The sequence below is a fragment of the Capra hircus genome, chromosome 3 (assembly GCF_001704415.2).
Source record: "Capra hircus breed San Clemente chromosome 3, ASM170441v1, whole genome shotgun sequence".
NCBI lineage: Eukaryota > Metazoa > Chordata > Mammalia > Artiodactyla > Bovidae > Capra > Capra hircus.
Genome location: NC_030810.1, coordinates 71,815,534 through 71,838,341, shown reverse-complemented (window position 1 = coordinate 71,838,341; position 22,808 = coordinate 71,815,534). Strand labels below are relative to the sequence as shown.

The following is a 22,808-nucleotide window of genomic DNA, read 5'->3' as shown; positions in this document are numbered from 1 at the left end:
ACACCCAGCGAATCTCAACATAGAACATACAGAAGGATCTTTCTCAGGAGGCTCAACAGTAGAGAAACAGTTCCTGAGTCATCAAATATTGATTCAGGAGTAACACAACCAAGCCTTTTTTTTTTTTAATTAAAAATTTTACAGATGCAATACATTCACATGGCTCAGATTCCATAAGTATCTAGAATAAATCATAAGAAATTGCTCTTTCTTCTCCTTGAGCCACTGAAGAACATTTGTCCACAGGCCATTAGGTTTTGGTTTCTTGCATATCACCATAGAGATATTTGTTAGCATATATGAACATAACAGGAAATTTAAATAGCAGTCTGCTGCTGAGTGTCAAAAATAGTAAAAATTATATACCTAAATGAGATACCAGACCTTTTTCAAAAAAGAGGTAGGAAAAAAAAACTGTTACTCTCATAAATCTTTCACCTACACATTATAAGGGGCTTTCCTGGTGGCTCAGTGGTAAAGAATCTGCCTGCCAAGGCAGGGGACTCAGGTTCGATCCCTGGGTCAGGAAGATCTCCTGGAGCAGGAAATGGCAATCATCTCCAGTATTCTTGGCTGAAGAATTCCATGGTCAGTGGAGCCTGGCAAGCTACAGTCCATGGGGTCGCTAAAGAGCTGGACACAACTCAGTGATTAAACAGTAACAACACATTATAAGAGTGTTCGAGGCTGGAGAACAGTAAAGCATTTTAATATAGAAACTTTCATTCTGGAATATCTTTAGCATTACTGAAAAATCACAAAGAAGGTACAGAGAGTTCCCGCATACCTTCCCTCACCTCCACCTTATGTTAACATCTGATATAACCACAGAACATTTGTGAAAATTAAGAAATCAACACTGGTGCTACATTATTCACTAAACCACAGACTATATTTGGAAATGGCCCTTTTCCACCAATTCCTTTTCTGGTTCCAGCATACCACACCGCATTTATTTGTTGTGTCCCCCTTGGTCTGGGACAATTTCTTAGTTCTCCCTATTTGTCATTACCTTGACACTTCTGAAGATTCATGGTCAGGTATTTCATGAACGTCCTGCAAGCTGCAGAATGACCCTCATGTTCTCTCACGATTAGGCTGCAGGGACAGGTTTAGGGTGGTGGCCTGCTGCAGGGCTGGGGGCGCTGAGGGTAGCATACATGCATGGGATCTTTTGAAGGAGGTCACCATTATCTTCACTTCCTCCACCATAGTTGGGCCCCAGGTAAATAGCAGGGAGAAACACAGCTCCATCCATCAACAGAAAACTGGATTAAAGATTTACTGAGCATGGCCCCGCCCATCAGAACAAGATCCAGTTTCCCCCTCAGTTAGGCTCTCCCATCATGAAGCGTCCATAAGCCTCTTATCCTTCTTCATCAGAGGGCAGACAGACTGAAAACCACCATCACAGAAAACTAACCAATCTAATCACATGGGCCATAGCCTTGTCTAACTCAATTACTATGAGCCACGCTGTGTAGGGCCACCCAAGACGGACAGGTCATGGTGGAGAGTTCTGACAAAACGTGATTCACTGGAGAAGGGAATGGCAAACCACTTCAGTATTCTTGCCTTGAGAACCCCATGAACAATATGAAAAGGCAAAAATATAGGACACTAAAAGATGAACTCCCCAGGTTGGTAGGTACCCAATATGCTACAGGAGATCAGTGGAGAAATAACTCAGAAAAATAAGGAGACAGAGCCAAAGCAAAAACAATACCCAGCTGTGGATATGACTGGTGTGAAAGCAAGATCCAATGCTGTAAAGAGCAATATTGCATAGGAACCTGAAATGTCAGGTCCATGAATCAAGGCAAACTGGAACTGGTCAGACAGGAGATGGCAAGAGTGAACGTCAACATTCTAGGATTCGGCGAACTAAAATGGACTGGAATGGGTGAATTTAACTCAGATGACCATTATATCTACTACTGTGGGCAAGAATCCCTTAGAAGAAATGGAGTAGTCATCATAGTCAACAAGAGAGTCTGAAATGCAGTACTTGGATGCAATCTCAAAAATGACAGAATGATCTCTGTTCATTTACAAGACAAACAATTCAATATCATGGTAATCCAAGTCTATGCCCCGACCAGTAACGCTGAAGAAGCTGTAGTTGAACGGTTTTATGAAGACCTACAAGACCTTCTAGAATTAACACCCAAAAAAGATGTCCTTTTCATTATAGGGGACTGGAATGCAAAAGTAGGAAGTCAAGAAACATCTGGAGTAACTGGCAAATTTGGCCTTGGAGTACAGAATGAAGAAGGGCAAAGGCTAATAGTTTTTTCAAGAGAACACACAGGTCATAGCAAACTCCCTCTTCCAACAACACAAGAGAAGACTCTACACATGGACATCATGGTCAACACTGAAATCAGATTGATTATATTCTTTGTAGCCAAAGATGGAGAAACTCTATACAGTCAGCAAAAACAAGATCAGAAGCTGACTGTGACTCAGATCATGAAGTCCTTATTGCCAAATTCAGACTTAAATTGAAGAAAGTAGGGAAAACCACTAGATCATTCAGGTATGACCTAAATCAAACCCCTTATGATTATACAGTAGAAATGAGAAATAGATTTAAGGGCCTAGATCTGATAGATAGAGTGCCTGATGAGATGGAGATTCGTGACACTGTATAGGAGACAGGGATTAAGACCATCCCCAAGAAAAAGAAATGCAAAAAAGCAAAATGGGTGTCTGGGGAGGCATTACAAATAGCTGTGAAAAGAAGAGAAGTGAAAAGCAAAGGAGAAAAGGAAAGATACACCCATTTGAATGCAGAGTTCCAAAGAATAGTAGGGAGAGATAAGAAAGCCTTCCTCAGTGATCAGTGCAAAGAAATAGAGGAAAACAATAAAATTGGAAAGACTAGAGATCTCTTCAAGAAAATTAGTGATACCAAGGGAACATTTCATGCAAAATGGATTCAATAAAGGACAAAAATGGTGTGGACCTAATAGAAGCAGAAGATATTAAGAAGAGGTGGCAAGAATACACAGAAGAACTGTACAAAAAAGATCTTCACAACCCAGATAATCATGATGGTGTGATCACTCATCTAGAGCCAGATATCCTGGAATGTGAAGTCAAGTGGGCCTTAGAAAGCATCACTAGGAACAAAGCTAGTGGAAGTGATGGAATTCCAGCTGAGCTGTTTCAAATCCTAAAATGTGATGCTGTGAAAGTGCTGTACTCAATATGCCAGCAAGTTTGGAAAACTCAGCAGTGGCCACAGGACTGGAAAAGGTCAGTTTTTATTCCAGTCCCAAAGAAAGGCAATGCCAAAGAATGCTCAAACTGCCGCACAATTGCTCTCATCTCACATGCTAGTAAAGTAATGCTCAAAGTTCTCCAAGCCAGGCTTCAACAGTACTTGAACCATGAACTTCCAGGTGTTCAAGCTAGTTTTAGAAAAGGCAGAGGAACCAGAGATCAAATTGCCGACATCCTTTGAATCATTGAGAAAGCAAGAAGAGTTCCAGAAAAACATCTATTTCTGCTTTATTGACTGTGCCAAAGCCTTTGACTGTGTGGATCACAATAAACTGTGGAAAATTCTGAAAGAGATGGGAATACCAGACCACCTGACCTGCCTCTTGAGAAACCTGTAGGCAGGTCAGGAAGCAACAGTCAGAACTGGACATGGAACAACAGACCAGTTTCAAATTGGGACAGGAGTATGTCAGGCTGTATATTGTCACCCTGCTTATTTAACTTATATGCAGAGTATATCATGAGAAACGCTGGGCTGGAGGAAGCACAAGCTGGAATCAAGAATGCTGGGAGAAATATCAATAACCTCAGATATGCAGATGACACCACCCTTAAGGCAGAAAGTGAAGAACTAAAGAGCCTCTTGATAAAAGTGAAAGAGAAGAGTGAAAAAGTTGGCTTAAAGCTCAACATTCAGAAAACGAAGATCATGGCATCTGGTCCCATAACTTCATGGCAAATAGATGGAGAAACAATGGAAACGGTGGCTGACTTTATTTTGGGGGGCTCCAAAATCACTGCAGAGGGTGACTGCAGCCATGAAATTAAAAGACACTTACTCCTTGGAAGAAAAGTTATGACCAACCTAGACAGCATATTAAAAAGCAGAGACATTACTTTGCCAACAAAGATCCATCTAGTCAAGGCTATGGTTTTTCCAGTAGTCATGTATGGATGAGAGAGTTGGAGTATAAAGAAAGCTGAGTGCCAAAGAATTGATATTTTTGAAATGTGGTATTTGAGAAGACTCTTGAGAGTCCCTTGGATTGTAAAGAGATCCAACCAGTCTATCGTAAAGGAAATCAGTCTTGAATATTCATTGGAAGGACTAATGATGCTAAAGCTGAAACTCCAATATTCTGGCCACCTGATGTGAACAGCTGACTCATTGGAAAAGACCCGGATGCTGGGAAAGATTGAAGGTGGGAGGAGAAGGGGACGACAGAGGATGAGATGGTTGGATGGCATCACCAACTCAATGGACATAAGTTTGAGTAAACCCCGGGAGTTGGTGACAGATGGGGAGGCCTGATGAGCTGCAGTCCATGTGGTCACAGCGGGTCAGACACGACTGAGTGACTGAACTGAATGGGTTTAGGGGAAGAATGCCACCAAGGGGAGGTGCTCTCAGAGGACTACACTGGGGACATGGCAGCAGCCTGACTTCACTGCTGAATTTGACCACGATCACTTGGTTAAGGTGGTTGGGCCCTGCCAGATTTCTCCACTGGAATGCGAGTATTTTTTCTTTCTTCACTCTGTTCTTAAAAGTGAGTCACTAAGTCCAGCCTGCTCTCAAAAGGAAATTAACTTCCATATCCTAGAGGAGGAATACCAACACACATTATCAGAGATCCCTCTGTAAAGATTTATCCCTTTCCTCCCCTTTATTACTTAGTCTCTTATTTACGTAAGTATGGACTCCTGGATATATATTCTTTGGGTTATAATCCATTATGATTGTTATTTAGTTAGTTGCTCAAATTGTTCCATCTTTGTCCACTGGGAGGTATTTCAGGTTGGCCCCTGTGTCCTTTTGACATGGCCAATCCCTTTTTCCCCCCTTGAGCACTTCCTTACTTTCTAATTTGACAAGATGATGCCAGGCTTATCTGGTATTTCCCTCATTCAAGCCCTAAAATCAGACCCTTTGGAGAACAGCACTTAGAAACCAAGCTCTGGACATTGGGTATGTTTATTGCTACTGGAGAATCACTGGTCCTAGGCCCTCTTATAATCAGCCATAATATGTAGCTTCAAAATGGCTAAATGGTTCCCTTTGGGAAGTAGGGAGGGGGATCAAGAGAATGTGGAACACATCCCACCTCCACAAACACATCAAAAATACATCTACATGTGGAACAATTCTCTTAGGAAACTAACTGGAAACCAGCAGAAGAACTCCTATACAACCAAACCTGCAAGAAAAAGTGGTTCCATGTAACTGGCTGGGACAAAAAGGCATTGCCTTGGGACCTGTGCCCCTGAAAAGCAAGCTGTCGAGCCACAATCTGGGCATCCACATCCTGGGCTCCCATGCGGAGAAGACTAGCCCCCGTGACTGCTGGAAAATCTGCAGAGACAGAAAGAAGGACTAGAGAAGCCTAGATTCCACTTACACAGAGTGTGTGCATGCTGGCTTGCTGGGAATCAGGGTGGAGAGAGCCGTGCACTGGTGCCAGCTCACCACACTCAATCAGAAGGGGCAAACACCCTGGCCCTGCTCACTCCAAACCACAACCTGCTGCAAGATCAGGGAACAGATTCAGTTCAGCTATGCAGAAACAGACCAGGGCACCTGGGGTGTGATGCAGGTGAAGCCACACAGTACACTGTCTAGTCACGCACGGGGCGAGTGGAACCACATCGGCCATTGGCAGGGTGAGCACAGGGAGGTGCCAAAAGTGCACAGAGGCTAAGGGCTGGGCAGACAGGCCCTGGGACTCATCTAGCTACACAGAAACTGCACAGAGGCTAAGGGCTGGGCAGACAGGCCCTGGGACTCATCTAGCTACACAGAAACTGCACAGAGGCTAAGGGCTGGGCAGACAGGCCCTGGGACTCATCCAGCTACACAGAAACTGCACAGAGGCTAAGGGCTGGGCAGACAGGCCCTGGGACTCATCTAGCTACACAGAAACTGCACAGAGGCTAAGGGCTGGGCAGACAGGCCCTGGGACTCATCTAGCTACACAGAAACAGCCCAGAGGGCCTGGAATGTGGTCTGGGTGGGGCGGCGATGGCCATTGTCCGTGCATTCAGAAGTGGCAAGTCCTCTCCCAGTGAGAGCTCCTCAGCTTCGCCCACATCACACCACAGCCTCGCCCTAAATCTGGGGCAGACAGGTCCTGGAGAAGACTGGCACAGAGGCAGCACAGATCCTGGTAGGGGGGCACAGGCACATAAACTTGGGCAACCACAACATCCAACCCCTAGCCCCAGCCTACTCCACGCCACAGCCTTGCATTAGATCTGGGACGAACACAACAGAGAAAGGGATGTGATCTTGGGCTGCTTCCAAGCAGAGCCATGGGGACCCATAGGTCCTTTGTGACCACAGAGGCCTCACTTGCTTCAGCAATCACCTCCGTAGGGGTGGGGAACACACTCAAGAGCCATAAAGCCTCACTGACCCTGACCTTTAGGGTTTCTAATTCAATAACTGAGGAGCTGACACTGCTCCTAATAGAGTCACAACAGCCACGGAGCAAAAGGGAAGCCCCCCCTCATATCCTGCACAGGTTCTGGAAACAACCCTCCCCACGAAGGGCAAAATGGCCAGCAAACTCTGAGGAAAGGCCTGGCTGGCAGCCATATGGAAGCCAGCAACTTACACCAAAGACACTGGACAGGCAGAGGCTACACGGGGATGCCCCCACATAAAAACTTCTCTACAAGACCATAGTAGATAATTGTTTCTCCTGAACTTATAAAGACAAAGAAAGTTAAATAGAATAAAAAGGCAGAGGAACTACTCCCCATTAAACGAACAAGAGAAATCCCCCAAAAGAACAAATAATGAATCACGCCTTTCTAATCCACTAGACCCCAAGTTCAAAAAGGTGGCAATAAAAGTGCTAACTGAATTAAGAAAGATTATTGACAGAAACAGAGATCATTGTAACAAGGAACTAAAAACTATAAAGATGAACTGATCAAAAAAGGACAATTCAACTGCCAAGATAAAAACCAACCTAGAGGTAATTAATAGCAGAATAAATGTTACAGAAGAATGAATAAGTGATCTGGAAGACAGCATGATGGCAATCACCCAGTTAGAACAGCAGGTGGACATACAAATGGAAACAAATGAGAGCAACATACGATCCCTATGGGATAACATGAAATGTGCCAACCCACACATGATAGACATTCCAGAAGGAGAAGGTGGTGGGTTGTTGAAAACGCATTTGAAGAAATTATGGCTGAAAAATTCCCAAACCTAAAGAAGGGAACATATAGTCAGGTATAGGCAGCACAGAGGGTCCCAAACAATAAGAACCCACGAATATTCACACCAAGACATCTCATAATTAAGATGGCAAATGTTAAAGATAAAGAGGATTCCAAAGGCAGTGAGAGAAAAACGAAGAGTCAGTTACAAGGGAATCTCCTTAAAGCTATCAGTTGATTTCTCTACAGAACTTGGCAGGCCAGAAGGGAGTGGCAAGATAAATTCGAAGTCCTAAAAGGGAAAAACCTGCAACTTAGGATGCTCTATCCAGCATGCTTATCATTTAGAACAGAAGGAGAGAGAAAGAATCTCCCAGACAGGCAAAAGCAAAAAGAATCAGCAATATTAAACCTACCCTAAAAGAAATATTGAAGAGTCTTCTCTGAATAGAAAGGTAGCAAGAATCTATAGGAAAGGGAAAATCATAATAGGAAAGCCAAATCATAAAAGGATTGAAGATCACTTACATAAGCCAGCACATAGACAAAACAACAATCAAAAAATTGTAAAAAAGAAAAAATATATATAAATAACTACATTAAATAGTGAAAGAGGGCTTCCCTGATAGCTTAGCTGATAAAGAAGCTGCCTGCAATGCAGGAGACCTTGGTTTGATTCCTGAGTTGGGAAGATCCCCTGGAGGAGGGCGTGGCAACCCACTCCAGTATTCTTGCCTGGAGAATTCCCATGGACAGAGGAGACTGGCAGGCTACAGTTCATGGGGTTGCAAAGAGTCGGACATAACTAAACGACTAAGCAAGGCACAAATAGTAAAACGATAAGCATGAAGATACAAAATACAACATTGAGAAAACAAAATGGGAGGGAAGGGAGTACAAAATGCAAATCTTTTACAATGTGTTTGACCTTAAATGATTGCTAGTATAAAATCAGTAGATACAGTCATGAGTTAATATGCTTGAACTTCATGGCAACCATAAATCAAAAATATAGACTATATTCACAAAAAACAAAAGGAAAGGAAATCAAACATACTACAACAGAGAGTCATCAAATCACAAAAGGAAAAATAGAAAGAAGAAATAAGCAAAGAAGAACTAGAAGACAACTAGAAAACAAAGATTAAACTGGCAGTAAGGGAACTTCCCTGTTGGTCCAATGGCTAAGACTCTGCATTCCCAATGCAGGGGGCCTGGGTTCGATCCCTGGTCAGGGAACTAGATTTCACATGCGGAAACTAAAAGATCCCATATGCTGCAACAAAGTTCAAAGATTCTGCATTCTACAACTAAGACCCAGTACAGCCAAAAAAATAAATAAATATTTAAAAATAATAAACATAAAATTAAAGGAACTTGAAAAAGATTTTTTTAATGGCATTAAGTACATACTTATAAATTATCACTTTAAATGTCAATGGGCCAAATGCTCCAATCAAAGACACAGCATGGTAGATTGGATAAAAGACACAAGAATGTACAATATGCTGCCTACAAGAGATTCACTTCAGGGCAAAAGGCATACACATACTGAAAGTGAGGATATAGAGAAACAGACTCACACATATAGAAAACAATCTTGAGGCTACCAAAGGGAAGAGGGAGGGAGTTTTATTAACAGATTAAAAACTACTCTACATAAAATAGGTAAACAACAAGAATTTACTATATTATACAGGTAATTATTTTCAATATTTTGTAATGAGCTATAATCAGAAAAAAAAAAAGAAAACAAGAAGGAGGCAGAGGTAGCAATACTCATAGAAAAAATAGACTTTAAAACAAAGGCCATAAAGGAAGATAAAGAAGAGCATTAAATGATGAAAAGGGGATCAATACAAGAAGAGGATATTATACTCATTGATATATATGCACCCAATAGGGGAGCACTTATGTTCCTTTTACACCACTTTGTAAACCATTTATGGAAATATAAATTGGTGCAGCCACTAGAGAAAACAGTATGGAGATTTCTTTAAAAAACTAGAAACACTGCTATCATATGATCCAGCCATACCATTCCTGGGCACATGCCAGAAAAAAAATGAAAACTCTAATTTGAAAAGATAGAGGCACACCAGTGTTCATGGCAGCACTGTTTATAATAACCAAGTCATGGAAGTAATGCTTGTCCATCAACGGATGAATGGATAGTGTGGTATAAACATATAATGGAATATTATTCAGTCATGAGAAAGAATGAAATATTCCCATTTGCAGCAACATGGAGAGACCCAGAGAACATTATATTTAGTAAAGTAAGCCAGGCAGATAAAAACAAATATCATATCATTTAGAATGCAGAATCTAAACAGTAATGCAGGTGAATCTATATACAAAACAGAAACAGACTCACAGACATAGAAAACAAACTTGAGGCTACCAAAGGGAAGAGGGAGGGAGTATGGGATTAACAGATAAAAGCTACTCTACATAAAATAGGTAAGCAACAAGAATTTGCTGTATTATACAGGTAATTATTTTCAATATTTTGTAATAAGCTGTAATCAGAAAAAACACTGAATCACTCTGCTGTACACCTGAAACTAACACAATATTGTAAATCAACCATACTTCAATGCAAATAAATGAAAGCATGTATTATACATTAGTGACTGATGAATACTGATGAATTACCCGCCTTACAATCCTGCTTCAGGATTGTATAAGTGCCTATTTCCCTATCCTTTTGCAAAGCGTGCTTTTTATTTAAAAAAAAAAAAAAAACATGTTGCCAGTCTAAGCCTGGTGTGCAGCAGTCCATGGTGTCACAAAGAGTCAGACATGACTGAGCAACTGAACTGAGTCTATGAGGTGAAAACATCAGAGTCTTAAATGGGATTTCCCCTTTTATAAGGGAGGTTCAGTCTTTTTTAGTATCTTTAAAAAATACTGCACTTTTCTTTGAAGCATCTATTCATATTCTCATTTCAGTTTTATATTGTGATGCTGGTGTTTTAAAAGTTGATTAGTAAGACCTTTCATAAATTAGAGGTCAATCTTTTTTTATATGAATTGTAACTTATCTGCCTGTTAATTTTGCTTCTACTGTTTTGTCATGCAGAAATGTTTCTTTTTAATGTAGCCAAATTTACTGATGTTTTTAGTTTTATGTCTCCTGAATTTCAAGTCATAGAGAGAAGCCTTCTTTACTTCCAGGTTATAAGAGAATTCTCCCCTGCCTTCTAGTACTTCCTGATTTCACTTTGTAAGTTAAGATCTTTAATCTACTTGGAATTTATCCATATAAGCCATGAGGTATAGATCCAGTTTTTCCCTCTGGATTCCTACCCAGCTGTCCCAACACCACTTGTTGAATAGTCCAAGTTTCTGTCACTGACTTGAGATGCCATTTTTTATCGTGTACTAAATTCTTGTAAGAATTCCTGTTCCTGGATTATCTAGTATCCTTTACTGACCTTTCTACATATGAACTAGTATCACAGTATTCAATTATTAAACATGGTTTAAAAACTGGAAGGACTAGTTTTCCTTCATTGTTTTCTTCAGATTTTTCATGGTCATTTAAGAGAATTTTTTTCCTTACAGACATTCAAATCAGCTTATCTAGCTACTGAAAAAATCCTATTATATTTATTTTAATCATAATAAACCTATATTTTTCAACTTAGAAATAACATCTTAAGTAGTATAGAGGGAAGTAACATTTTTAACATGTTGAGTCATACCATCAAGAAGACATTCTATCTTCCTATTTGTTCAAAATTATTTTGTACCTCAGAAGCATATGTAAGCTTTCATCCTGTGGTTCTTATACATTCTTGTTAATTTCTAGACTTTTTTTGTATATACTTTTTCCTGCTGTGATAAAAAGCAGTCTTTTCAGAAAACATATGAATGCTACAGATTTCAGTATATTAATCTTGTTCCCTGTTACCTTAGTTTTTTTTATCATTTGTTGTTTTTCAATTAATTTTCTTACCACATTGTTGTTCACTCGCTAAATCACATCTGACTCTTTGCAACCCTTGGGACCATAGGGCATATAAAGCAGTATGTATATCTTACCACATATAAAGTAATAATTTTAACTCCTGCTTTCCAATGTTTACATTTTGAATTTCTTTTTCTTTTCTATTACTAAACAGTCTTAACACCAAAGAATCTGAATTGTTTTGAAAGAAAATGCTTTCTGAACTTTTATTTGGTGTTTTCAAAAAATAAGATCAGATAAAGATTTCACGTCATTTTATTTGCTTTTCCTCAAACACAATTCTCCATAAGCCCCTAATTTTGACAACATGGCTTCTTAAATATTGTGCTTTTTAGGCATTTAATTCCCCTATGCTGATTCCGTCTTAGTTCTGAGAATGATGGAGGGAGGCATGTAAAGCGTGGGTCATCCCTGGTAGGTTGTGGACCAGATGCACATTAATGAGCTGGGGCAGGGGATGTGTCTATTTTGGTCCACAAACTGTGGTTTCTTTCCCACGTCTGTTTTTCCTCCCCCACCAGGAAAGCCACTCAAATACACAGGGAACTATCTAGAGAGCTGATTGCGAATTTAGATGACCCTACACATGGAATTTACTCAAGCAAACAATGCAGTGACATGCACAGGCTCCTATGTGAGAGGCTAGAAATAGAATTTACTAGAGGGAAAAACCAAGCCTTTTAGACTTTAAATCTAAAATCTAATGGGGGTGGGGACTCAAAATACAATATTACATTGAACACCGAAAGGAAAAAGATATGCTTGCTTGCTATCTTCTGCAGTATTTTCTCACTGCTCTTAGCAGCTTGTTCCTAGGTATACAAACCTTCTCTATACTCAGTCATTGCTCTAAAAGGGTGTGTTATACCTCACATGATCAACCCAGAAAGAAGAAACGATTGGTTTATCAAAGAGAAGTATTTAGAAAACGTCCCTTGGCTGTATGGTCCCACTTCTCATGTTTTCAAGCTTTTCACTCTTGGCACTGCTCTTCCATGATAAAATATGATAATTTCCATCTTAAAACAACTGCTTGCTTGTGTAGGAAAAGGAAATGGAGCCCTCGAGGCTACTTTTATCTCCCTCACTCCATCCAAGAAAAACCAGTCAATCAGCAGTTTTGTCTTCACTTGAAAAGCTAAGTGTTGCAAAGGTCTGCATTTAAGGGGTGAAAGGACTAAGACTGGCTTGAGATGTAGAAAAGATGGTGTTCCGAGGATGCAGGGTACAGGACCAACCCCGCCATCCCCTCCCCAGCTTGGTGTGAGCCCTTTAGGCTGTTTGCCAGACAAAATAAAATGAACAAAGACCTATTTGCTTAGAGTTACAGGAACAAACGCGGATGCTGTTTGGGTTTGAATCAGCTCTTCCACTCGTATGACTTTAACCTGCCTCTGCAATAGCTTTCTCAGCCATAAAATAGGGATGGAAATATCTACAACACATAGGTTTTATGAGGCCCAAGTAAATTAACACATGTTAAGAGCTTAGAAAAGTACATGATAATTTTTGGGCAAGCATCAGACTCAATAGATGTCTGTTATTATCATCAATATAAAAATATAAGCTTCCCAGGGAATTACAGTAATCATCCCATTGATAGTAAGAGGACAGTTCATTCAACTCTGGTTAAATTATAGCGTTAGATATTTTATTCTCTTTCAATTCCTTCTTCAGGCCCAGAACACACATAGTGTTCTTTTAAAAATCCTTCTCGAAAAACAAACACTGCATGAACTCACTTATATGTGGAAGCTAAAACAGTTTATCTCACAGAAGCAGAGAACAGAATGTAGTAGCCACAGGGTGGGGGCGGAAGGGGAGATGTGGTCAAAGGGTATAAAGTTAAAAAAAACTTCTCTCCACATATTAAATCATTTTTCTTTGAGTTACTGGAATATTTTTTTTTTCTGGATTTAGTTATGTTTCATTGAGATATGTTTATGACATCTAATAAGAAATCAAATTTTAAAAAAGGTATTACAGAAAAATAGTATGGTATTCTCCTCTGGAAATAATTCTCTCCTCTTTCAATTACTTATAACACAAAGTATTTTGGAAAAGGACACAAGGATGGTTACCTATAGTCTTCCCCCTGTTCTGTTAAAATCTACTCATTTTTCTTAGCACCGGCTATCTCAGCATTTTTCAAGCTCTTAGAAGATTATGAAATATATTACTTTTTAAAAAACTGAAACAGACTAGGAACTATTAGTAAGGAAGAAGTCTTGTTTTGTGAGACTTTATTTCTGTTTCCATATACATCAGTATGTATGAAGATACGTGTATACTGGAGTTGTGATGTAATGCACTTCTTACTGGGAATCCTGACCACAAATTTGATGAACATTATACTAGGGAGCTGGCATAATGCCTTGGTTCTACTTAAATTGTGATTATCTTGAAGGGATTTTGCACAGAGGTCTCATTCATTGTAAACATATAATTTTCAAAAGAATGGTAATGCAAAATAAACCTAAGTCCTTCTTCAGTACCTCTCAGCATCCTGATGGTATCTAAAATAGTTTAGATGGTGGTGGTGATAATTAATTGCATTTCCCCCCTCAGCCTTCTCAGTGGCTCACACGTGAGCCATTAATCACGGCAGTGCAACTACACCCTTAGAGCTTTAATTACAGGAGACCTCCTCTGTGCCAGGTATTGCCCTAGCTGATAGGGATGAATAAGACTGTGAAAGCAGTTTGCTGAGTGATGTTCTTGAGAAGGATCTGTTTTCTATTCTCACTGAGAAAAAAGGTGTGTTGACCATCGGCCTTGCCCACCAAGGCCTGCTTCTTATGGAGAAGGTAAGAGACTCTCACCAAGTACCCAATAAGTTTTATTAGTGGATAAGGAAAACGTTTGAAAGCTCTTACCTTGGGGGAACTGGTAGCCTGGGGCACAGCAAGTCTGCATTTGGAATCTGGGTGTAGTTGAAGGAATTCAAATTATAAACACACAGGAAGGATCCTAGAAGCAGAAAACACATAGGCTATACCATTTTCCTACATTACACTTATCTCTCTAGGGGAGCTAGTAAAGAAACCATAGTCATTTTACCCAACTGGGGAAAAGACAGAATAAACCATTAACAGAAAACAGGTCTCTGGGTGTCCTAAAGACAAAAAGAATTAAGCATCCAGTTGAGATCAAATCAGGTTCTCTGCTTTCCTCTCTTCAAAATGCCAAATTCAAAAGTTATAAAATGATTGGTAACAAAATGATTTGAAGATGATTTATTATATAGGCTTGATATTTTTAACCCAGTCTTGCAAATAATTTTAAAAAATCTGGCACCCCACTTCTCAGGCAGATGAAATTTGCAGTGGGCTGCCTCGAATTTCTTACTTCCCTTTGCTTGTTTAATCCTTAAAATATAAATCTGAAAAGCAGGCTCAGAGCAAATTAAGTGCTTTTGGAACAACGTACAACTGTCCCACTGGTCAGTGAAACTATCCACAGCCCGAATATTTTAATGAAAGAACATACTTGTTGGCAATTCAACCCGAAGCCTGTGGGTGCCTCTCTAGGACTGGACCTGCCAAGTGCGCTTCTCTGACCTCCGTCTGACCCTGCCTTCAGGCCCTCAATGTCTGCTGTTCCCTCCCACTTTCTACGGCAGACCAGACCCTGGCAGTGAGCAGAGAACAGCTAGGGTTTCAGATGAATTCCAGATAAACCTGAACGCAATTAAGCTCAGGAGAAAATGTTTATGGCCCTTTCTACACAAGGAAAAGCACCCACAAGGAAAGACAATTTCCCACTTCGCAGAGGAAGCAGAAGCAAGGCAAGTGATCTCATCTGTGTCTGTACAGGTTACCCTGCCATGATCCCCAGCCTCAGGGGGAATAGAGACCCCATCCTTTGGTACCCACCACTGGTGTTTGCAAAGAGCTGGACCTCTTCCAGGGTATCAAGCTGCTCTTCAGGACAACTGGATACACAGAGAACGGTGGAACTGAGCCTCACATCCTTGACTTCCAGGTTGCAGGAATTCATAAAAAACACGTGTCTAGGAGGCAGATGAAACAGAAGGAGAATGTCGTAGAGCATTTCCTGTTGTTGAGTTTAATTGTGGGACTTAAACGATAGCCACACGCTATCAAACATGGGAATAATTAAAGCCAACTTTCATCATCAAATACTTCCTGCATAATTTAACAAGTATTATGCCCACCTGGGGTCATCTATGGAGTTGTACAGTTTGGGAGCTGTATTCAAATGTTAACAAAACTTCCCTCTTTCAGATTCAGCATTTTCTGGGATGTTGATAACACTAGGGCGTTCTGGGAGGAAGTCACTGAGAAGCAAAAAGGACTGATAACACTGCCTGTGTTCCCTAGGTGAGGCCAGTGCATCAGTGAAGTCCACAGAAAGCATAGTGTATTCAACTATATCTCAGAGAATAGCTCAACCCAGGGAAGTGAGAAGGGGAGAGGAGGAGGCCGAGGCTGTGAATTAAAGGCTTACCCCTCCCCCTGCCTCCCAGTTTGAGCCAGGAAACTAGAGACCCTTCCTGCTGCAGCTGCCCAGCCACTGGGCACAAGAACAAAACTGCTTGTTGCCATTAACAAGGTCATGTGAGGGTTGGCAGCGGCAGCTCCCAGACCCTTGCCCTACACTTATCCTGGCTGCTGAGATCAGAGCAATGCCAGGTCAAGAGCCCTGTAGGCAGTCCTCCAGGAGAGAGACCTAGAGAAGGGGTCCCAGAAGCTTCTTTTTCCTCAACTGGGGTTGGAAGGGGGGTGGTGGTGTAACAGGAGATGGGGGAACAGATTTCCAAGTGTATGATAACTATATACTTTATTCTACTTATTTTATTAAGTTTTAAAAATTGCAGTAAAATACACATAAAATGTTACCATCTTAAAGATTTTATGTGTGCAGTGGCACGAACCACATTCACGTTGATGTACAACCGTCACTACCACCCACCCCGCCCCTCCTCCCACAAGAATCTTTTCATCTTGTAAAACAAGCTCTGTACCCACTTAATAATAATTCATCACCCCCAAGTCTTGGCAACCACCGTTCTACTTTCAGTCTCTATGAATGTGACTACTCTAGGCAGCTCATATAAGTGGAATCAAACTATTTATCTTTTTGTGATTGACTTACGTCACTTATCATAATATCCTCCAGATTTATCTATGTTATAGCATGTGTCAGAATTTCTTTCCTTAAAAAGGCTAAAAAATTATCCCATTACATGTATACACATTTTGTTTACTATTCATCTGCTGGACACTTGGTTGCTTCTACCTTTTGGCGATTAATAATAAAATATACACTTTTCATTTCAAAGAGGGTGACTATTTCCCAGCACTGCATTATGAATGCAGTGTCCAAAGAGAAGCACAGGCGTATCTGGGAAGCCTCTTCCTCCCTGTGTTCTTTGTGAGCGACGCCCACAAGCGTAGGGGGAAACGGCCCCGGGGCAATCCACTTCCAGCAATGCAAAGCCCCTTACTGGAGAGCAACATTCAGGGGTAGAAGAGGCCTGCTCTGGGATCTGTACTTGGTGACTCCACACTTATACCCAGGACCTTATACACGTAAGATGTCTTTCCTAGGAGCTGCTTTTGATTATCAAGCCTTGAAGTTATTATAAGGCCTTATTCATCTTAGAAAATCATGGCCAGGAATTTCTCTCCCCTTGGGGGAGTCCTGTCTTTTCTCTCCCCTTTTGGTTTCTCTTTTGGAGTCAGGGAGATAAGAGTATGCACCACGGTGCCATAGCTGAGAGTGTAGGCTGGGAGAGAGTGGGACACAGGTTCTGAACATCCCCAGGTGGGATTGAGGTATTTCCACATAGAAACAATACTCTCTTTGGTGTATAGTTAGTAACATGATTCTGATCCCAGGTGGTGCTAGCGCTAAAGAACCCGCCTTCCAATGCAGCAGACTTTAAGAGATGCAGATTCAATCCCTGCGTTGGGAAGATCCCCTGGAAGAGGAAATGCCAACCAGCTGCAGTATTCTTGCCTGGAAAACTCCACGGTGAGGGTTACATTTCATGGGGCTGCAGAGTTAGACACGACTGAATGACTAAGCACGCACACACACACATAATGGATAATAATAGTGACAATTAACACTTATTAAGCCTTAGCTCATGCAGTGTCTCAGTGGATCCTGAAAACAGCCTATGAGATAGGTATAATAACTGGTTTAAAAAGATGAAAATTCAGCTCAGAGAAGTTAAGTACCCTGCTCAAAGTCACACAGCTGAAAAGCAGCAAGGATTGAATTTGAACTTGGGATTGGCTGATACTAAAACCTGTGTCCTTACTACCATATCAAAATTTCCTTTTATGAGTTGGCTTGATAGAGTTTTGAGTGGGATATCAGTTTCCAGGCTCAAAATGACTAATTTATACAAAGTTGTGAACTTTAGCCCCTCTGTAGGTTGAGGACTTACTTCAACACTTACTTTTTTTGAGTCATATCCTGCCCTGAAAGAGGAGCCCCTTCTACGGGGGAGTTCTTCTTGCCACACACGTTCCCAAAGCTGTCATAGCCGAAGAGGAGTCTTCCTGTGGCTCCAGCCGCCACTGAGTAGCCCATGATAAACGCCTGGCAAAACCCAAGTGGCACGTGAGAGCCTGGCCAATGGGCTGGAAAGCAGCCCTCACATCCTTAAAATGGAACCTGGTAAAATCAAATCTCCCCAGCACTAACGCACTTCCCTCCTTTAGCAGTGACACCAGCAAGCCAGATCAATTAGGGGTCCCCAGCCTCCATGATCTAATGCCTGACGACCTGTGATGGAGCTGATGTAATAAGAGAAATAAGGTGCACAGTAAATATAATAAGCTTGCATCATCCCCTAACCATCTCCCATCCCCGTCAGTGGAAACACTGTCTTCCATGAAGCCAGTTCCTGGCGCCAATAAGGTTGAGGACCGCTGATGGGGCTGCTGCTTCTCTAGTACTTGCTTTACCAGGTTACGGAGGGACACTATTCTAAAACTCCAAAGCAGATTCCTCTCTGCTGTCTCTCCTTCTTCCCCAAGAGTCTGTCATTTTCTCTTTTTGCCTAAGATCACCAGGATAACTCAAACTTTTGTCCCTTGTTTTATCTAAGGCACTGGGGCTCTGCTTCCTTCCCTGAGGTTCTATCCATCTACCTTTCCTCCCTTCCACCTCTCTCTCCTCTTACTTTCTCTTCCACTTTTATTTTTATCTTGTATTTAGGGGACACTGATCTTCAGGGGTAGAAGCAACACAGTTGAAACATACCAAAATATGGTCTGTAACAAGTGAGAAAATGGTGCTTTGGAATAAGTGCTTAAAATACATAAGGAATTTCAGGAATTTTGCTGGACAAGAACATCATGCAATCTGTAGTCACTTTTGTCCAATTTTGTAATGAATGTGGAATATTTAAAATTTCAGCTCAAGTGACTAGTCCCTTAATATGCATTGATGGGCCCTCTACTCAGATTGAGTCTGTATCTTCCCATAACATAAGCTTAGTATCATAAATTTCTCAATCTGTAATACAGAAAATACCATTCAATATTTGGAAAAAATAACTGTGGTACCAGATGTTCCAAAAGTACATATTCCCAAAGTCAATTATGTTTCAGATACTTTACATTCATTACTAATTCAGGAATCAAAATAACCATCTCAAAGTGCCTACTAAGGGATACGGAAACAAAATCGAGCCCCCAAGAAACTTAGCCTAGAAGACAGGCAGGGCTCAGGGCTGAGAAACTTCTGACATCCCAGGGAAGGAGGGTCTCTGCCACTCCTATTCTACCAGTACCTCCTCAACCTCAAGGTCAGACTCCAGGACGAGTGGGTCACCTGTGCAACCGGACAGATCCCTCACCCTTTACTCTCAGGCTTCGGGAGGGGGGTGGGTGTGTGCCCCTGTGGCTGGCACCATCGGCTGACCCAGTCCCCAGTTGGTCCCCTTCCTGCTCTGCCTTTTGGAGTGTGGTCAGATTCTGATTGGTTTTAGACTTAGACAAAGGAAAGGGGTTCTGGTCTTCCACCCAGATCAGCAGAGATCTAATAATAAAGGGGAGCTCCTGCCCAGGAGGGCAAGGGTTTTTTTTTGGTGGGAGGGGCCGGTGGCTGGAGGGAGAGTTGGATAATTCTGAGTCCCTGTCATATTACCACACTAAACCATTAAAATTTTCTTTCAACTTCAAACACACAATTGCAATTCCAAACAGTAGGTGGGTATACCAGTTATGGTGGAGATATTCAAGGAGGTTTCACTCAATTGTGGGAAGATATGGAAAAAGGAGTCTTGAAAGAAGAATAAGAAAAGGCAAGGTGGGAGAGGACACTGGGGAGGCAGCACAGGCAGAGATGGCCCAGAATTGAGCGGGTTCTGTTCTGTATATATAAAGAAAGGCTGGCACTCTTTCTGTTTGCCATAGACTGTCCTGGTTCATAATTCTGGTCCCTCACCCAAACCTCCTTTGTTCAGCCCCAGCTCAGGACAGCACCATCAATAATTCCATCCAGCATATGCCTTGTTCCTGGTCAGGATGTCATAACAAAGACCAGAAAGCCAAACAGCAGAGGCAGAAATAACATCCTTACCCTCTTGGCTGTGGATAAAAAAATATTGCAAAAGATAAAAGCTAGTCACCTCAGGAAGAACTATCATTACTCAAATTTAATAAAGTAAAGAGAACATAGGCACATTGAAGTTTTCAGGTTTATTCTGCAAATGATATGTAAATTTGAAGCCATCTCCAGCTTTGTGCCACCGTTCTGATGGTTCTTAGATCTTTCGGCTGGGATGGGCCATCTATAAATCCTTTCCCCAGACAACTGCTGGCTGAAGGTTTGATAGTTAGGCACTGGGTTTGAGCTGTGGAGAGGCTAGGGAAGATCATTAACAGTCCAAGTTCAAAGCAGCCGGGAACTGGCAGAACAGCTGCTCCCTACATTTACACAACAGCAGACCCAGAGAGAAACACCAGCATCTGTGGAAAGTTTAAGCGGAGGTGTTATAGGTATAGTTTTTCCCAACTCCTAGAGAAAAGCTGCAGGGGTCATTATAGAGGCAACACAGAACATATGGTTATGCCTTTAAGGTCCAGCCTTCCGCTGCGCCTGTTATTCACCTATCTGTGTGAAACCAGCCGGTAAGTCAAGTGAGTAAATGCCTTTCTAGCTTGGAAAGAGATCATATTTTAGGGTTTATTCAAATTTAACTCTTTTCAACAAAGGTAATTACATGGTAGCCACTGTCAGGCTTTATAATCATTTACCATGAAGAAACAGCATGCCTCCATCTGAAATGGAGGATTTCATGAACATGATCTTTTAAGAACTCAAGTGAGCCTTTTTCTGCTGTTACCTACAACTCTAAAATAAGCTATAAAAGCATCAAAGTTCAGCTTCCAAGAGACTCTTCCAGGACTAAAATGGAAGGTCTACCAGGATTCACACACACCTGGTAACTAGAGTGGGCAAAAACCTCATTTCCTATCCAACTAGAGGGTTTATAGCAAAGGCTTGTTCACCTGCTAAACACAACATTCCAAGAGCAAGTTACACTCAGCTAAAGTAAGAGGAATTTATTTCTAGGCTTACGTGGATATCCCTTTGTGAGAGGAACATTTTATGCGGGGAACTGAGACCAGATGGTACAAGAACTTCCCCCTCAGTGGGCTGGTACTAAGAGGCCTACTGAATGGCAATCCCACTGCAGACGGTGGTTCTCATTTCCTAATGCCGTCTTGTGTTAGAAAGTGGCCCATGGTAATAAGCCAGCCTCTCCAATCTACTGAGCCTAGAAGGTTAAGAGATACCTGACTGGCACTTCTGAGAACTGCTATTTGCTCTGTGGCAAACGTCTCTAGCTGTGGCACAACCTGTTACCTGGTACAACCTGGAACCCTCACCCCCCACCTCACTTCACCCCCGCCCAGGGACGCGATTTATATTTGGGGCACAGCTATTTCGGGACACACACACACCACACTCTGGTCTTTTCCCTGCCAGGCACCCACACTTACCAAACCAGTCCAGAAGAGAAAGAACAGGAACAACCATGCCGTATCTGTGCATTTCCTATAAATCTGAGGTCGCCACTGTCTTTGCGTGGGGATTCTTTCTGCGGAATCCTTCCAGAAAAAGAAAGAAGAGTGTTTAGGAAAAGAGGATAATCATATATTTAGGTCCCAACCTAGAAAATGAGCCCAAACTTACTCGAAGACTGTTCAAAATAACTTTTTTTTTTTTTTAACGTGGCCTCCCGAAACGTTCGCGAATCCTTTGAAACACCTGCCTGTGCGGAGCAGATGAGAAGTTCCCAGCCTCCGAGTCCTTACCTGGAGGTGCACCTAGAGGCGGCCCCAAGTTGGGGCCTAGAGGCCAGCCTCTCCCGCGCCTCCGCCCCAGGAGCCGAGTGGGTCCTAGGTGCCCCGCCAGGTGCCCCCGGGAGGCGGCGGCGCAGCGGCGGGAGGTCGGTCCCCGGGATCCCGGGAGGCGGAAGCGTCCCCGCGGGGCAGGTGCGTGGAGGGGCCCGAGCCTTCCCCGCGCGCGATCCCTGCCCTGGGGCCAGGTGCGGGCCTTACCAGGTGCTCCGCTCCGAGGCACTGCATCTTGCCCTTCGCGCCGGGGGCCGCGCACTGGGAGCCCTCGCCGAGCCCGCTGCGGGCCGGCTCGGGGCCCGGCGGCCGACCGGCGAGAAGGGGCGCAGCGCCGCCCCGCGGCAGCCTCCGAGCGCCACGGACTTCGCCCTGCGCGCCATCCTGAGCGGCCCCCGGCCCCCGCGCGCACCCGGGGCCGCTCGGGTGCACCCTGCGATCCGCGCGAGTCCCCGCGCACCTGCCCCGAGGCCGGGGCTCTTCGCCGCTCGTCTAAACCACCGCGCGGTGCGACTCCCGACTTGCCCGTGTAGCCCGCTGAAGCGTGAGGTCCCCGCTGGCCCCGCCACGACCCTGCGCGCGCCCCCGCTGGGGCCTGATTAGCGTGCGGCCACGCAGACAGCAGGAAATAGAAAGTCTCAGGAAACCATTGCCGAGGGTGGGCCACGGCGGCATGCCGAATTACATCTACATGGCTAACAGGTGAGTGCCCTTTCCCTGCACCGGGATCTGTTCTAACCGCTTTCAAAGGCATGATGAAAGAGTCAACCAGGCAGAAACTGCCATTGCCCCGATCTACAGACGAGGCAAACCGAGGCACGGACAGTAGCCGTGTAATTTGGGGGACACACAGCCAGCAAACTGTAGAGTTAGGAGAGCTGGACCCCGAGACTCGAGGGGCTGTCAAGGTGGTTCTCAGCACCAGGATGCGACCCGGGGCTGCTCTCCCACGACGCGTGGAGAAACTAAAACAGCTGGAGGAACTGCAGGTTCTAGGAAGTAAAAAAGAAATAAAAGGCTGGGGAATCTAAAGATTGGCTTAATCTGTGAACATGTAGAAGGTGGGTGGCAGGAGAGGCCACTAA

General features: G+C 42.9%; 1 protein-coding gene across 1 annotated transcript in view; it reads right to left on the bottom strand.

The window, feature by feature from the left end:
• Positions 1–22,060, bottom strand: part of SLC44A3 (solute carrier family 44 member 3) — an 84,334-nt gene extending 62,274 nt beyond the window's left edge. The window contains 5 exon segments of the mRNA XM_018045792.1: positions 14,254–14,347; positions 15,253–15,389; positions 17,811–17,953; positions 21,370–21,477; positions 21,931–22,060. Of these exon segments, the coding sequence (XP_017901281.1) occupies positions 14,254–14,347; positions 15,253–15,389; positions 17,811–17,953; positions 21,370–21,477; positions 21,931–21,957 (509 nt within the window). The 5' untranslated portion in view covers positions 21,958–22,060.